Below are 18,718 nucleotides of genomic sequence, written 5' to 3' on the forward strand. Positions count from 1 at the left end.
TTGTGCTGGAGATAATGAAAATTAGTTTGAAAAGTGGTGGAATTGCCCTAAAATAGATCTTACTGTTCACTGTCAGGGTTGAAAGGATGAGTGATGGCTTACCTCCGTTGTGCCTGTGACGGCCTGCCCTCTCCCTTACCCAGGCTGACACAACCACGGCCAAACCATACATTAAACAGGCTCCACTCAGCTACTGTGGCTGCTACCGTGGGGTCTCTCTCTTTCAGACCAGGACCAGAACCACACACACACAGTCTTGTATAACTAACTCACAATTCAGTCACATTCAAAATCCTATTCTCCCTAACCTTAACCCAAAAACCTAACATTAACCCTAAACCTAACCCTAGCTCCTAACCCTAAAACTAACCCTAGCTCCTAACCCTAACACTAATTCTAACCTTAACCCCCTAGAAATAGCATTTGACCTTGTGGGGACTTCTGGACCCCACAAGTATAGTTAAACACGTCCACACACACACCTTAGATGAGAATACATTATTAGTGTCCAAAAGCAGTTGATTGTGGTCTAATTTGGGTCTGTGAAAAAAACTGAAGTGGATAACTTTTAGAACTTTGTGGAAAGCAACATCTCTATCACTGAAAAAGTTTGATTGGATTATTAGACAACAAATCCGCCAGGCGGCGGTCAAATACAAAGAAAGAGTTTATCAAGGGTGCATTCAAGATCGTATGTTTCTGAGACGTTCCTGCAATAGGAATTTCCAAAACTACGAATCCCAGAGAACCTCAGTGCGCTCGCTATTAATGTCAATATGGCCACTGTCAGTCAGACAAAGGCGAATCAGTCTCGCCACGAAATGAAATCAAATTAGCAAGCTAGAGGAGGACGGATGGCATTGTGAAAACCGGCTGGTGCATGTTCCGTGTCGGGGATATAGAAGAGGACTTGTCACGAGGACCAACTAAACACCGGTTTATTAAATGCTGTGGAGGACGGGGGACCTAGATACAAAGATCAAGGTAAGACTTGTAATGCTAAGTAGTTAGCATAGCTTGCATTTCTGCAGACTCGCCCGCACTCCTTGGCACTGGTCCCAATGCTAGTCAGCAAGCTAACTTTATTAGCTAGCTAAGCTAGTCACTTAAAGGATTTATAGCTAATGCCAGATCAGTGTTTTATGAAGTCGTTGGAAAAGTCTGCTTGGTCTGTACAGGTTGTAAAGATTGGTAGCCAACAAGCCAGATGTATATATTTGTCACGCCAACTAGCTAGCTAGATGCCCTGTACTGTAGCTATTGTCATTGAACAACCATTGCTACCACACTCAACTGCTTAGATTACTAGTTAGCAACAATACGTTTGTGGGTGCCTTTACCCTGCCATGTATCTATTTCCTGGCTATACTGTAACTAGATCATTATCATAAAGTAAGAGCACAGCCAATGCCATACTCAATTGGTTAGGTCATGCAGAGTTACTTGCAAAGGATGAGCTCAGTAACGTTAGCCTAAAATCTAGAGCTGGACCGTGATTGAACACCACCCCTCCTGTCACCACACACTTTGCAAACAGTCAGACCCCTGAGGCGTTTGCTTGCTGTTAGCTACAGGTTATAAACACATACGGATAGTTTTTGCATAGTTGTCTGGACTGGTTTTGGGTTATTTTATTTTAAGTGGTACGCCCGCGCCGTATGATGCATTGGCGTTCCACTGTTTTGATTCCAATGTGAATGTTACGGGGGTGACGTCATTTGAGTCACACGTCATAAAATGATGCTGGGTTCAAAACAACTCCGAAATATGCCGCATTCAAAACAACTGGGAACTTGGAAATCTCAAACTTCCGATTTAAGTGCTTTTAAAACAACTGGGAACTCTTTAAAAAACAATTTTTTTTAAAAACGACCTCCGACTGGGAAAAATGTATATTAACAGTCATCCAACTTGGAATTCCAACTCGGGAACTCGGACCTGAAGATCACTGATTTGACCTCGCATTTTTTTTGAGTTTCCAGTTGTTTTTAATGCGGCTATATAGTACCACAGTATAGGTCATAATACCCATAAACTTAGCGGTAAAAAAGGGAAACGGTTCCAAATGTTTTCCCACCATTCATTTTATCCATAGGGGATTTTAGAAACACTTAAAATAAGAGCTGTGTTTCGTGTAGGCTTACCCTGGCGTGATGTTTTGATAACTGTGTAAAGCTCTCCAGGACAAAGTGACTTTTTATAAATATATTTGCCTGTATTTACCCCCCAAAAATGCAATGCAAATTAGCTGCTAATATGGCTATCATAAAGGACTACAAATGCCATGATGACCTGGACGAGACTGCTGAATCGAGGCAAAGGTAAGAATCTCTGAATTAGCTATCTAATGTTAGCTAAATGTAGTTAGAAAGAAATTGGCTACATTTCTTTAAATTGACAATTCTGTGATCTGTCCTGTGAAAGTTTTAAATTGACACAATACCTATTAACAAAGGTGTCAGCGAGAGTGATGTGCTGGAGCTTGCAGGGATTTGTAGTTTTGCATGTCTACTTTGATGCTTATTAGCATTTTAAAATCTGAAAGTAAGTAGAGCCGAATATATTGATAAGTCATCTTGTCCGAGAGATTTGCATGGTTATCAAAACGTCACGCCAGTGTAAGCCTACACGTTACCCTTGTTTACATTGAGCTGCACTGGGGTCAGAACACAATCATGGTTGGACAACATCTTGGTGTCATTATACTTAGTGTCTTCTAACATATGGAGAACGTCTAGATTATGAAACACATTTTCACATTAATTTATTCAACATTTAAAAGTAAACTGTCTCATAGAAGCAATATGTCTGGTTTTAAATTGGCCTATGTGGCATCAATATGAGTCAGAATCATTAATTCTGGGGCCAAAATTGACTACAAAGTGTAAATAGGATACTTTTGGTCAATTGAATTGGACCATTTTCCTGTCCTGCTATGCATTCCAAATGTAATGAGTACTTTTGGGTGCCAGGGAAAATGTATGGAGTAAAAAGTACATCATTTTCTTTAGGAATGTTGGGAAGTAAAAGTTGTCAACATATAAATAGTAAAGTACAGATACCCCAAACAAACTACTTAAGTAGTAATTTAAAGTATTTATACTTAAGGACTTTACACAACTGCCAATTGCCCAGAGACATGTTGTGCTATGTCCCCAGATGCCATGTGGACATTTGTTGTCAAGTCTGCATATGGGTGCAACGCAAGCGCATTTTTCTCGCAAATAGGAGTGAAAATGGGCTTCCATAAAGTTGATGCAAACTTCCAATGCATTTCAACAATATTGCCAGGAATGGATTACTTGCGACAGTTTATCTTCCGCTGCCTGTCAACCGTCAAACCACTGGTGTTGGTGAGTACTTTAGCTAAGTATATAGCTGGTACTAGCTAGCAGCTACTTTTGGTTATACAACATTATTTGATCATGCTAGCGAGCCAGGCTAGCTATGATGCCACAGATGAAAGGGGAATGATACTGTAGCTAGCTAAATACATCAAGCTAACGTGTAATGTGGCATCTCAGAGGACGATGTGCATAGCTGGCCTTAGCTTACCTCGCTAACAGCTAATTGTAGCCCATTGACATTTATTATTTGCTAAAACTTAAGTCAATACAGGGCAGGCACTTGGATACTAGCTTTCTAGCTAATAATATTTAGCCAGCTTACTGTCAATGTTTCAACACGAACTGGCTAACTAATGTTAGCTAGATAGCCAACTCATTTAAACTCGGACAAAGATATAACTTACCCGGATTTGCAAATTAGGTAGCTAGCTAGCATTTGGGGGCTTTGTCTGCTAACCCAAAACATGACTGTGATCATAAAAGTTTATCACATATTTTCTAAGGAAAAAATAAATTATGGTACTAGTCTACTACAAATATAACTACGGCTCTGGCAGTGAATAGCAAAACGTTATCAGGAAGCATTCAGCAACGTACACAGCTGGTTGCATAGTAACGGCGTACAGCGTCACCGGGCTGAATCTATTGTTGTAGTTAGTCCCTCTATTAGCATATAAATTAATTCCAAACTAGAGAAAGTAATTTTTCTCGCTATGTTTATTGGGTTATATTTTATTTCATTCACAGGCTACGTACAAAACCTGGTGGATTTGTTGTTCAGCAACATCTAGGAACCCTTCTACCATATCAGAAGCTGTTAGACACCAGTCTCACTTCAGAGTAATGGAGGACACTTGAATCAGGTTGGTCACATTTGATTTGGTCAATGGTCAAAACACGATCTCTCCTGGAATTCACCTAACCACCATTGATAATGTAATCATTGCTGTGTGTGTATATCTATGTCTTGTATGTTGTAAGGAGGTGCCCCCATCCACACTGTGCCAATTGGACTACTCCTGGGCCGAGTGAGTAATACCATGCTGGCACGTGTCCCTTGTGATTTAGCTGTGAATCAGGATCTCTGATTGGCTATGTTGAATTGTGTATTTTCTGTTGGCTTCCATGACTGTATGGTGAATGTCTTTCCCTCTCTCCCTCAGTGATATAGGAGCTGTGTTGGATATACAGTGCATTTGGAAAGTATTTAGACTCCTTCACTCTTTCCACATTTTGTTACATCACAGCCTTATTCGAAAATGGATTACATTTTCCCCCTTGTCAATCTACACACAAAAAACAGGTTTAGCCATTTTTGCAAATGTATAAAAAAAAAAACTGATATCACATTGACATAGGTATTCAGACCCTTTACTCAGTACTTTGTTGAAGTAGCTTTGGCAGCGATTACAGCCTTGATTCTTCTTGGGTATGACGCTACAAGCTTGGCACACCTGTATTTGGGGAGTTTCTCCCATTCTTCTCTGCAGATCCTCTCAAGCTCTGTCAGGTTGGATGGGGAGCGTCGCTGCACAGCTATTTTCAGGTCTCCAGAGATGTTTGATAGGGTTCAAGTCTGGGCTCTGACTGGGCCACTCAAGATTATTCAGAAATTTGTCCCAAAGCCACTCCTGTGTTGTCTTGGCTGTGTGCTTAGGGTCGTTGTACCCCAGTCTGAGGTCATGAGTGCTTTGGAGCAGGTTTTAATTAAGGATCTCTGTACTTTGCTCCATTCATCTTTCCCTCGATTCTGACTAGTCTTCCAGTCCCCGCCCCTGAAAAACATCCCCACAGCATGATGCTGCCACCATGATGCTTCACCGTATGGATGGTATTGGCCAGATGATGAGCGGTGCCTGGTTTTCTCCAGACGTGACGCTTGGCATTCAGGCCAAAGAGTTCAATCTTGGTTTCATCAGACTAGAGAATCTTGTTTCTCGTGGTCTGAGTCCTTTAGGTGCCTTTTGGCAAACTCCAAGTGGGCTGTCGTGTGCCTTTTTACTGAGGAGTGGCTTCCGTCCGGCCACTCTACCATAAAGGTCTGATTGGTGGAGTGCTGCAGAGATGGCTGTCCTTCTGGAAGGTTCCCCCATCTCCACAGAGGAACTCTTGAGCTCTGTCAGAGTTACCCACGGGTTCTTTGTCATCTCCCTGACCAAGGCCCTTCTCCCCCAATTGCTCAGTTTGGTCGGGCGGCCAGCTTTAGGAAGAGTCTTGGTGGTTCCACCAAGTGCTCTGACATCCACTTTCAACTGTGGGACCTTGTATAGACAGGTGTGTGCCTTTCCAAATCATGTCCAATCAATTGAATTTACTACAGGTGTACTCCAATCAAGTTGTAGAAACATCTCAAGGTTGATCAATGGAAACAGGATGCATAGTCTCATAGCAAAGGGTTTGAATACTTTATTTATTTAAAAAAATATATTTTTATCAATTTGTAGAGCTTTCTAAAAACCTGTTAGCTTTGTCATTATGGGGTATTGTGTGTAGATTGATGAAAGATGTTTTATTGAATCAATTTTAGAATAAGGCTGTAACGTAACAATGTGGAAAAAGTGAAGGGGTCTGAATACTTTCCGAATGCCATGAGGAAGCCGAAGTCGGCCTCCTTCATGACCGGTATTTGTGACAAGAGGGGCCTGGAGCTGTTCTACGCTGCCATGCCCATCAGGCGTTGGCAAACACCTCCGAAGGGACAAAAGGTGATTACTAATAAGACGGTACATCACAAGTGTTTAGTAATATCACCCTTTTTAATATATGTGCCACTCATCAACTCTTCCTCTTTTTTTTTTACAGATGGGTAGAAGAGATGCTTTTCGAATCCTCTGACTCAAAGACAGGTTGATTCTGATGTGTGAATTGGGAGAGACCTTGCACTCAGCATTAAAATTATACTAGTACTTTTTATCTTTTGTTATTATTGTTACTGTTACACTTGAAATATCAAAACACTTTGTTTAGAATATCTACTTAAGTTCAGCAATTGCACTCTTCTCATATTCCTCTGTAGGCTACTGACCAATGCAAAGCATCCTCCTGGAGTGGTATGGGAAGAGTGCCATCCTCCTGCATCTCACATCTGTCTGTACTGTACTTGTTGAGGCAAACTCTGTCATATCCAGGATGGAGTGTCATGCACTCCACCCCTCCTTCCACCTCACTGCACCTGTCCATAACGTAATACATTACATAGATGGAAGGGACTTCATCACCCACTGGAGACTTGGACTGTGTTCGTAAATTCACACTGGCTATCTACTCCGATTTCAGAGCACTCTCGTCTGTGCCAGAGCACAAAATAACTGAGGAATTCCCGAACGCGCAACACCCATTTTGAATAATACTGGCATCCAGTAAACGTCGGCATAAAAACATTGAAATTGTTGCCAGCAGCACAGTTGCATTCACCAACGCTCTAGATAATATGAAAACAGCCTAAACAGTGGTGCTAGGGCGAGTAAAATGTTCAGAGTTAGGTGTTCTCTCATTTGTGTCTGGAAGTAGCAATCAAGTTCGGTTGCGTGCTTGACTGCTGTTGGGAGGTCAGAATGATCGGATCAACCCTACTCCTCGGCCAGAGCGTCCAGTGTGCGCTCTGAACGCTCCGAGAGCGAAACGCTCTGAATTTACGAACGGACAATCTAATGACACTCACGAATGCACTCTGAGCACACTCACTACAGAGTGAATTTACGAACGCACCCTTAAAGACAATCACCCAAAATGATACTTTAAAAAAAATGTTTTGAATTTGTTAATTTTTAGACATATTATTTAAAACAATATACTCTACAAGTACATCACATCCAGAGTGGGCTCTCTGGTACATTTGAAAATATGATTTTATACATTGGTTCATGACATGTAAATTTCAATCCAAGCCCTCCTTTTAAGATTACACATTCAGCAAATCACCAGCAGGAGGAGTTCCCTTGAATCCATTTTCCCATTCACTCTGGTGGTGGTGCTCATACAATTTATCATTACTGCTACATGATCAATCATTAATTTATCATGTAGCGGAGAGCCCACTCTGTAAATGCGATGTACTTGTGGAGTATATTGTTTTAAACAATATGTCTAAAAATGAACAAAATCTAAACGGGTAGTTTTGAGATTCATATTTGCAATGTTGAACAAAGTAATGTGAAATATTTTTATTTCAGAATCTAGACACTCCATACATTAAAGCAAACTATAAGGAGTATAATGACACCACGATGTTGTCTGTATCATGTACGGTTCACAACTCATAGGGTCTTATAGGAGGCAAGTATAGGTCTAAAAAGATATTGGGATAATACCCATCATATAGAAGTGAACTTCGGAGTCACGCAATATGTTGTGTGGTTTCCCACTACGACTCAGGAAAGCTTGCTGTTTTAGACTACAGATGAAATAAGTTATGACGAACTCACAGGAGGTTGGTGGCACCTTAACGGGCTCGTGAAAATAGCAGGAGAGGAATGGGATCAAACACATGGTTTCCATGTTGATACCATTCCATTTGCTCCGTTCCAGCCATTATTATGAGACGTCCTCCCCTCAGCAGCCTCCACTGTATGAACTTCACAGGGTGGTGAAAGTGCCCGGTGATGAACCTGATGCACATTTTCAATAAATATCAAGGGTTTTATTCTGGTGACATGATCATGATGCTTGACTGCCATTTGACCAGTGGCGGCTGGTGAGAGGAGCTATAGGAGGAGGGGCTCATTGTAATGACTGGACTGGAATTGATGGAACGGAGCCCATCCTCCTATAGCTCCTCCCACCAGCCTCCACTGCATCTGACAAATAAAAATAATCTAGCTCAGTCTTTATAATAATCTCATGTAGGTAGCCTACCCGCACTTCCTGCGAGCTGTTGGCTAGAGCGCATGTGCCAAGACCAGAGTGGGCACATTTTGCTATAAAACGCAACAGGTTTTGTGACACAACAATCAGTAGAGTTGAAAACGCGATGGAAACCAATTTAACTTGAATTTTTTATTCAATACATGGGAATTTTAACCGCAAAAGTTATTTGTCAGTTTGCAGGAAACATCTCTGATGGGAAGATGCCCATATTGTTTTATGCAGATTTAAAAAAAAATATTTGCATGAAAAGCTGTCGCCATTTGGATGGAAACCTGACTATCGATTGAAACAATCACTTGGCTTTGGATAACAGTAACCCCTCCAACTCTGGTCAATGTTGAATAAGCCACTTTCACTTAGTCTCCCTAGTTAAGCATGGGCATTTCCATCTAAAAGACCCAGGAGCTCCAACATGTGAAGTTCATAGGAGCATGTCAAATGAAAGCTAAAAGTCTTTTTTTGTTTTGTTATTAAGGCATATATACAGTTGAAGTCGGAAGTTTACATACACTTAGGTTGGAGTCATTAAAACTCGTTTTTCAACCACTCTACAAATTTCTTGTTAACAAACTATAGATTTGGCAAGTCGGTTAGGACATCTACTTTTATGCATGACACAAGTAATTTTTCCAATAATTATTTACAGACAGATTATTTCACTTAAAATTCACTGTATCACAATTCAGGTGGGTCAGAAGTTTACATACACTAAGTTGACTGTGCCTTTTAAACAGCTTGGAAAATTCCAGAAAATGATATCATGGCTTTAGAAGCTTCTGATAGGCTAATTGACATCATTTGAGTCAATTGGAGATGTACCTGTGGATGTATTTCAAGGCCTACCTTCAAACTCAGTGCTTCTTTGCTTGACATCATGGGAAAAATCAAAAGAAATCAGCCAAGACTTCAGAAAAACAATTGTAGACCTCCACAAGTCTGGTTCATCCTTGGGAGCAATTTCCAAACGCCTGAAGGTACCACGTTCATCTGTACAAACAATAGTACCCAACTATAAACACCATGGGACAACGCAGCCGTCATACCGCTCAGAAAGGAGACGCGTTCTGTCTCCTAGAGATGAACGTACTTTGGTGCGAAAAGTGCAAATCAATCCCAGAACAATAGCAAAGGAACTTGTGAAGATGCTGGAGGAAACGGGTACAAAAGTATCTGTATCCACAGTAAAACGAGTCCTATATCGACATAACCTGAAAGGCCTCTCAGCAAGGAAGAAGCCACTGCTCCAAAACCGCCATTAAAAAAAGCCAGACTACGGTTTGCAACTGCACATGGGGACAAAGATTGTACTTTTTGGAGAAATGTCCTCTGGACTGATGAAACAAAAATGTAACTGTTTGGCCATAATGACCATTATGTTTGGAGGAAAAAGGGGGAGGGTTGCAAGCATAAGAACACCATCCCAACCATGAAGCTCGGGGGTGGCAGCATCATGTTGTGGGGGTGCTTTGCTGCAGGAGTGACTGGTGCACTTCACAAAATAGATGGCATCATGAGGTAGGAAAATTATGTGGATATATTGAAGCAACATCTCAAGACATCAGTCATAAAGTTAAAGCTTGGTCGCAAATGGGTCTTCCAAATGGACAATGACCCCAAGCATACTTCCAAAGTTGTGGCAAAATGGCTTAAGGACAACAAAGTCAAAGTATTCGAGTGGCCATCACAAAGCCCTGACCTCAATCCTATAGAAAATTGTGTGGGCAGAACTGTAAAAGGGTGTGTGAGCAAGGAGGCCTACAAACCTGACTCAGTTACACCAGCTCTGTGAGGAGGAATGGGCCAAAATTCATCCAACTTATTGTGGGAAGCTTGTGGAAGGCTACCCGTAACGTTTGACCCAAGTTAAACAATTTAAAGGCAATGCTACCAAATACTAATTGAGTGTATGTAAACTTCTGACCCACTGGGAATGTGATGAAAGAAATAAAAGCTGAAATAAATCATTCTCTCTACTATTATTCTGACATTTCACATTCTTAAAATAAAGTGGTGATCCTAACTGACCTAAGACAGGGAATTTTTACTCGGTTTAAATGTCAGGAATTGTGAAAAATTGAGTTTAAATGTATTTGGCTAAGGTATGTAAACTTCGGACTTCAACTGTACATTTTTCAACCATTTTCCATCCTAAAAATGTGCCTATTCGTTTCCAAAAACCCATATGTTTAAGATATTTTCTAATTTCTCTCTCTCATGAGGGAGGATAATGAAAGTTCACAGAAGAAACAAGTATAGGTAGACCTACCAAATAAGCTAGTGTATTTACTGATAAAGTTTATGTATTATTAAGTGATTAAAAGTCGTAATTCAGTTACCAAATCGTTAACGGAATTACCGCAATTGAACTGGCTACAATTTAAAATCCTAGTCTTAACAAACCACCATTGAGTCACCTGCTACTGTCCTCCTTTCCACTAGCATACTGTTATGTTTAGCTCACAACTATTTGATATACTGATTCTCCTTCCTCTCGCACACCTATTACGTACCCTCTTTTCCATTTACTGTAACAAGCATCCTCACCCACTGAGCACTGGGCGTCCATGAACGTTGACATTTTGTCAGTCCGCCCTGTCTGGACCAAATCTGAGTTTGGACAGTACAGTAGAGAACATTACAGTAAAGAGAAGTAGAGCACATGAGTAGAGTATGCAGTACAGTATGATGTACTGTACAGAAGTGTACTGTGATGTCCAAACTTTCAAAAGTAACAGTAAGTATCTGGTGTGGCCACCAGCTGCATTAAGTACTGCAGTTCATTTCCTCATGGACTGCACCAGATTTGCCAGTGCTTGCTGTGAGATGCTACCCCACTCTTCCACCAAGGCACCTGCAAGTTCCCGGACATTTCTGGGGGGAATGGCCCTAGCCCTCACCCTCCGATCCAAGAGGTCCCAGACGTGCTCAATGGGATTGATATCCGGGCTCTTCGCTGGCCATGGCAGAACACTGACATTCCTGTCTTGCAGGAAATCACGTACAGAATGAGTAGTATGGCTGGTGGCATTGTCATGCTGGAGGGTCATGTCAGGATGAGCCAGCAGGAAGGGTACCACATGAGGGAGGAGGATGTCTTCCCTGTAACGCACAGCACTGAGATTGTCTGCAATGACAACAAGCTCAGTCCGATGATGCTGTGACGCCCCAGACCATGACGGACCCTCCACCTCCAAATCAATCCCGCTCCAGAGTACAGGCCTCGGTGTAACGCTCATTCCTTTGAGGATGAACACGAATCTGACCACCCCTGGTGAGACAAAACCGCGACTCGTCAGTGCAGAGCACTTCTTTTTTTTTTTTTTTTTTTTTTTTTGCAAGTCCTGTCTGGTTCAGCGATGGTGGGTTTGTGCCCATAGGCGACGTTGTTGCTGGTGATGTCTGGTGAGGACCTGCCTTACATCAGGCCTACATGCCTTCAGTCCAGTCTCTCTCAGCCTATTGAGGACAGTCTGAGCACTGATGGAGGGATTGTGCGTTCCTGGTGTAACTCGGGCAGTTGTTGTTGCCATCCTGTACCTGTCCTGCAGGTGTGATGTTCGCATGTACTGATCCTGTGCGGATGTTGTTACACGTGGTCTGCCACTGCGAGGACGATCAGCTGTCCGTCCTGTCTCCCTGTAGCGCTGTCTTAGGCGTCTCAGAGTACAGACATTGCAATTTATTGCCCTGGCCACATCTGCAGTCCTCCTGCCTCCTTGCAGCATGCCTAAGGCACGTTCCCGCAGATGAGCAGGGACCCTGGGCATCTTTCTTTTGGTGTTTTTTCAGAGTCCGTAGAAAGGCCTCTTTAGTGTCCTAAGTTTTCATAACTGTGACCTTAATTGCCTACCGTCTGTAAGCTGTTAGTGTCTTAATGACTGTTCCACAATTGTTTATGGTTCATTGAACAAACATGGGAAACAGTGTTTAAACCCTTTACAATGAAGATCTGTGAAGTTATTTGGATTTTGTTTGGATTTTTACAAATTATTTTTGAAAGACGGGGTCCTGAAAAAGGGACTTTTCTTTTCTGAGTTTGTGTCAAAACAGACAGGGTTGGCTTAGATTGTTGACAACATGTAAACTATATTTAGTCTCCAATGTTTATTGGAAACAAATACATTTGCACAATGAGCACTTGTTGTCTCAAATACATCATTACAGTTGTTGGTTAGCTAGCCAATTTGAGCCATATAAGCATTGACATGAAATCAGTCAACACCTCAAAACAAGACATGGTATCAAGAACAAGATGAAACTAGCTGAAACAAATCACTTACGATTCCCCAAAATTCAGTTTCTTGTCATTGTTGCTAGCTATCTGGCCATCCAGAATCACAACAACTCAGACTTCTGCCCCATTGAAGAGTGCGCATCGTTTTTATAAAGTTGTCATCTATATAAAAAAAAAACTTGGAGATTTTACTGTAATTCTTTTACTAAACTTTGCATCTGCACAGGTCTTCCAGTAAATGTGTTTTTGTGAAACGTTCTGTGTAAATTGTTCAACGTAGTCCTTGTGCATATGTAACCGATGTGAAATGGCTAGCTAGTTAGCGGCGGTGCGCGCTAATAGCGTTTCAATCTGTGACATCACTCGCTCTGAGACCTTAAGTAGTTGTTCCCCTTGCGCTGCAAGGGCCGTGGCTTTTGTGGCGCGATGGGTGACGATGCTTCGTGGGTTGTCAGTGGTTGATGTGCGCAGAGGGTCCCTGGTTCGAGCCCAGGTTGGGGCGAGGAGAGGGACGGAAGCTATACTGTTACACATAGAGTAAGTCGTGTAGTGGCGGGTATACGCATTATGCCCACTTCCTTAAGCCGTATAAATTAACAATGTTGACGGAACAGATCAGAATGTTTAGCATAAAATGTCGAACTACTACTTATTCAGCAATATGCACACAGGAGTAGGCCTATGCGCGAATGCTCCAAAAATGCAATTTGCAGGAAAACTCATTCTAAAATGTGCACAGCACATGCGAGCGCTTTCATGGACAGGGATGGAAATATCTGTAAAAAATTTAGAAAGAGGGGCGATCTAAAGATAGTTGTTGTATCATGGGTTGCTATGATTAGGAATAAGGCCTTTGGCTGCTAAACAATGAAAGAAAGCTACAAGAAAAAAAATAGAACATGAGAACGCATATGAGGAAGTCTTTATAAAATAATTGCCCCCATGTTTCTATGGGGTGATTTTGGCGATAGACTACTGTGATCCAGGCAAGACATGTCTCAGAATATGAAGTAAAACATCCAGGTTTCAAACAATTTTAGAGAACAAAAGAAATATAGCGACGCTAATGATAGGTCTGACTCTTCTGTTAGAATGAAAGGCTTTCCCAAAAACCTATTAAATTGAATGTTAACTAGCTACAAAGTAGCCAATGCCTACCTGGGGAAACTCCATGCGCTGCATTCTTGGGTTTTTCCCCAAACCCTAAAAGTGGTCTCCTGATGTGATTTTAAGCATTGTTATGGAATCGGAACATCCACTTTTGTTGTTTGTCTATTCAAGCTTGACTTTGAGAGCGAAAACCTTAATATTTCTGACTCAGTTGACAGCCTCATTTATTTGTTTCAATAGTAGGCCTACTATTAGCCTACTTGCACAGTACCGCTTGGGTTTCCTGACTGTGAAAGACCAATATGGGATTTATCATTTTAGGTCATTCGGAGTGTGTCACTGTTTCTCATAGAATTCTTCAGACAGGGTGCCATCACCGGTCGGGCCATAGAGTTTATCCACTTCTCCAGAGACCATTGCTTATGTTTATAATGGTTTGCTAAACTTTTGAAATCAATGTTTTTATTTTTATTTTGGCACACATTTTAAAGTGAAACATGAGTCAAAGGGTAATTCCGTTACCATGGAATTGCTTGCATGCGAATGTTTCCTCTAGTCCTAATTTGTAGATCATTATACAGGTTACCCATTCGATTTCCCCGTGTAGGCTCTGTGTTGCCAGACTAGTGTACCAGTCAGTGTTCCCAAAACAAAAGCAGAAGCACAGACACCCACATTTACCAGTATCCACTTTTTCATCAGACACCTAGTAATCCAAAAACATTTCTAGGCAAAGGGAGTCAGGGAAAGTTTGCTGTGAAGCTACTAACTGGCTGCTTCGTTCTGCACCTGGGTAAATATATTGCTTCCTGGCTCCTAACTTTTTTTTTTTTTAGGGGCCCTAAGGATTCAACTACACAGGTTACAAGCTTGGAATGGTTGATTAGGCATGGAAAAATCATCTGTTATTTTGCTCCTAAGGACGATCATTTCCCTGGCGTTGCAGTTTACAGCACAAATATAGTACAGTGGTTTCACAATTGTAATATGCTATTAGTTGCGTCCACTTGTTTTAACTAGTCACTCAGACCCAAACACACTCAGTGTATGTTTTGAGAGTTTGTTTTTCCTGCTTGAGTCAAATCTGACACGCCTGGACACTGAAACTTTTAAAAGCCATGAGGCTCTCAGGGCATAGTCGTGTGTGCATAAAGTTCTCTTGCACTTCTCTCTCTCTCTATCCGTCCATCCACCCAGCCCTTTTTCCCTGCAGCCTTTCTGCTGAGCAGTGATCTACTGTATAAAGAGCATTGACCAGTGCTAGTTTAGTCAGCAGTATTAAACCTCTGTCCTCCCCTCTGCACCAGAGGAAGACAGGAAGGTCAAGGAGGAGGAGGATTTGTGGAGAAACTTGTTTTACTTAACGAAAGGAGCAGCACTTTGACTCCCACCCAGGGTTTATATTACAGACTATAAGACATGGTTTTGGTAGATGTCCAGGAAGAGGCTTGGGAAGCCTTGCTCTAAGTCAAGGTCCTGGGCACCTTTTTTTGTTCCTGTCCTCACCTAGCTGGCTCACCTGATTCAACTAGTCAAGCCCTTGATTAGCCTAGTTGATTATTAGTCAAATCAGGCATGTTTTCACTGGGCTAGAGCAAAAATGTACTATTTTTCCCTAGACTTTAGTGTTGGGACCTAGCCTAAGCCTACAGTTCATTTTGAAAGTATTCAGACCCCTTCCCTTTTTCCACATCCACGTTACAGCCTTATTCTAAAATGGATTACATTGATTATGTTTAAAAAAATAAATAAAAAATCTACACACACTCATAATGACAAAGCGAAAAACAGGTTTTTAGAAATGTTTGCAATTGTACTATAACATTTAAAACAGATACTTTATTTACATAAGTATTCAGACCCTTTGCTATGAGACTTGAAATTGAGCTCAGGTGCATCCTGTTTCCATTGATCATCCTTGAGATGTTTCTACAACTTGATTGGAGTACTCTTGTGGTGAATTCAATTGATTGGACATGATTTGGAAAGGCACACAAGTCTCTATATAAGGTCCCACAGTTGACAGTGCATGTCAGAGCAAAGGTCGAAGGAATTGTGTCGAGGCACAGATCTGGGGAAGGGTACCAAAAACGTTCCGCAGCATTGAAGATCCCCAAGAACACAGTGGCCTTCATCATTCTTAAATGGAAGAAGTTTGGAACCACCAAGACTCTTCCTAGAAGGTGGCTGCCTGGCCAAACTGAGGAATCGGGGGAGAAGGGCCTTGGTCAGGGAGGTGACCAAGAACCCGAGGGTCACTGACTTAGCTCAAGAGTTCCTCTGTGGAGTTGGGAGAACCTTCCAGAAGGACAACCATCACTGCAGCACTCCACCAATCAGGCCTTTATGGTAGTGGCCAGAAGGAAGCCACTCCTCAGTAAAAGACACGTGACAGCCCGCTTGGACTCTGACTTTGAGAAACATTATTCTCTGGTCTGATGAATCCAAGATTGAACCCTTTGGCCTGAATGCCAAGCGTTACGTCTGGAGGAAACCTGGCACCATCCCTACGATGAAGCATGGTGGTGGCAGCATCATGCTGTGGGGATGTTTTTCAGGGGCGGGGACTGGGAGACTAGTCAGGATCGAGGGAAAGATGAATGGAGCAAAGTATAGAGATCCTTAATTAAAACCTGCTCCAAAGCACTCATGACCTCAGGCTGGGGGAGAAGGTTCACCTTCCAACAGGACAATGACCCAAAGCACACAGCCAAGACAACGCAGGAGTGGCTTTAGGACAGGTCTCTGAATGTCCTTGAGTGGCCCAGCCAGAGCCCGGACTTCAACCCGATCGAACATCTCTGGAGAGACCTGAAAATATCTGTGCAGCGACGCTCCCCATCCAACCTGACAGAGCTTGAGAGGATCTGCAGAGAATAATGTAAAAACTCCCCAAATACAGGTGTGCCAAGCTTGTAGCATCATACTCAAGGCTGTAATCACTGCCAAGGTGCTTCAACAAAGTACTGAGTGAAGGGTCTGAATACTTAAGAAAAAAAGAAAGTCTAAACCTGTTTTGGCTTTGTCATTATGGGGTATTGCAGCATACCACCCTGCATCCCACTGCTGGCTTGCTTCTGAAGCTAAGCAGGGTTGGTCCTGGTCAGTCCCTGGATGGGAGACCAGATGCTGCTGGAAGTGGTGTTGGAAGGCCAGTAGGAGGCACTCTTTCCTCTGGTCTAAAACAATATCCCAATGCCCCAGGGCAGTGATTGGGGACATTGCCCTGTGTAGGGTGCTGTCTTTTGAATGGGATGTTAAACGGGTGTCCTGACTCTCTGTGGTCACTAAAGATCCCATGGCACTTATTGTAAGAGTAGGGGTGTTAACCCCTGGTGTCCTGACTCTCTGTGGTCACTAAAGATCCCATGGTACTTATTGTAAGAGTAGGGGTGTTAACCCCTGGTGTCCTGGCTAAATTCCCAATCTGGCCTTCATAACATCATGGCCACCTAATCATCCCCAGCTTACAATTGGCTCATTCATCTCCTCTCCCCGTAACTATTCCCCAGGTCGTTGCTGTAAATGAGAATGTGTTCTCAGTCAACTTAGTGGGTAAAATTGTATGTAGATTGAGGGGGGACAATAGCCTAACGTAACAAAATGTGGAAAAAGGGAAGGGGTCTGAATACTCTCCGAATGCACTGTATAGTTTGAGAGGGAGATAAGAGAAGCAGAGGGGGAGGTATGCCTCATATATTCCAGAGAGCTTTTTTTAAGGACGGCAGATTTGGAATCATATTGTGGAATGTGTGCAGCAGCCTTCATGTGACCACACCAGGACATTGTAGAGGAGAATGTAGTGTGAAATGAAGATCACGAGCTGTTAATGTATCCTTCCTCTGACTCTGATTCCTCTGATTTAGCCAATGTCTCAAAGTAAGCATCCCAAATGGCACCCTATTTGCTATAAAGTACACTACTTTTGACCAGGGCCTATAGGGCTTTTTATTTTGTATACATTTTTTTTTGTCTGCTCTGCGCAGAGACTGGCTTTTGATACAGTAATGGTTCTGGGTACTGTCTATGTCAAGAAGGCTAGGCGGCGTTGCATTGTTTTAAGGCTCTACATAATAATAACAACATATAGGCTATACGCCCTCTTGTTTTCAGTTGATGAGATCACTAGTGTGCTTTGTGCAATATGCATTCTGACTATGGCACCTCCTTCTCTACCAGCCTTCAGTCACTAGGTCTAGAGACTAGCGTGTGTGTGTGTGTGTGTGTGTGTGTGTGTGTGTGTGTCCTCTACTCTTTTTGACCCTGTCTGTCTGTCTGCCTGTTTTATTTTTTACTGTACTGCTCTCTTTGTGTGTGTGTGTGTGTGTGTACAGTACTGTATGTAAGTTTGTCTGAGGGCTGATGTCTGTCTGTGTGATATCCTATACACTGTCCTATGACTCATCCCCGCCTTCTTCAAAGGGAAAATATGGAGGTTGGCCGCTTAGGATGGAACATTTTCTTGGCGTTTTTCCCAAGTCGCACTCTCTCTTAACCCCTCCTCCCTCCCTTTCTCCCTTCAATCTTTCAACTCTCTCTCTCATGCATGCGTTCTCTGTCAGCTCTTTCTCTCTCACACACACATGCGGTCTGCTCTCTCTCTCTCTCTCTCTATTTCCATCTCTCTTACCCTCCCCCCTTTTGCACTATCTATCTAAGTCTATCCATATGTCCCATCCCTTTCCACATATATCCCTCTCTCTTCTCACTCTCCTACCTCATGTCCTTTTCCTCATTCTCCCCCTCGCTCGCTCGCTCGCTCTCTCTCTCTCTCTCTCTAAAAGCCCTCTAAGAGGTTGATGGAATAATCCATTTCATATCTGGGCTGCAGCTGCTGAGCCAGTCTTCTCTAAGCATGCCGCTGATGAGGAGATAAGGTGTGTGCGGCACAGTGCGGTTCTTCGGGAATTTCCGTTTGTGTGTGTGTACTTCTTTGTAAGCTGGAGGATGTTTTTGTGTGATTCTGAGTGCATACGTGTCTCAGCGTAATCTTTCGTAAGAGCTGCCATGGTCTCCCTCATAGTAATGGGTTATAATAATGGGTTAGGTCATAGACATAAGCGGTGTTATGCAATTCTGTTTGATCTGTACCAGTGTCTAAGGGGCTAGCAGTTGTTCTCTGGACAGGGTCATGTACAATACAGCGACAGCTCCCCATCTC

General features: G+C 42.5%; 1 protein-coding gene and 1 long non-coding RNA gene across 6 annotated transcripts in view; both read left to right on the forward strand.

Annotated features, from left to right (window-relative positions):
- Nucleotides 1-757: 757 nt before the first annotated feature.
- LOC115162521 (homeobox-containing protein 1) overlaps nucleotides 758-18,718 on the forward strand; it is a 30,976-nt gene continuing 13,015 nt past the window's right edge. For 2 of the 5 annotated variants that reach the window (XM_029713894.1, XM_029713895.1), the window contains exon 1: nucleotides 1,967-2,321. In XM_029713894.1, the coding sequence (XP_029569754.1) occupies nucleotides 2,233-2,321 (89 nt within the window). In that variant the 5' untranslated portion in view covers nucleotides 1,967-2,232. Of the gene's footprint in view, nucleotides 985-1,966; nucleotides 2,322-14,198; nucleotides 14,351-18,718 lie in introns of those variants that run through there. The other 3 variants (XM_029713896.1, XM_029713898.1, XM_029713897.1) reach the window with 3 other exon arrangements.
- LOC115162522 (uncharacterized) lies at nucleotides 5,899-6,258 on the forward strand. The gene is made up of 2 exons (XR_003869567.1): nucleotides 5,899-6,052; nucleotides 6,150-6,258. It is a non-coding gene; the product is annotated as an uncharacterized LOC115162522 (long non-coding RNA).

The sequence above is a fragment of the Salmo trutta genome, chromosome 25, assembly GCF_901001165.1.
Source record: "Salmo trutta chromosome 25, fSalTru1.1, whole genome shotgun sequence".
NCBI classification, from domain to species: domain Eukaryota; kingdom Metazoa; phylum Chordata; class Actinopteri; order Salmoniformes; family Salmonidae; genus Salmo; species Salmo trutta.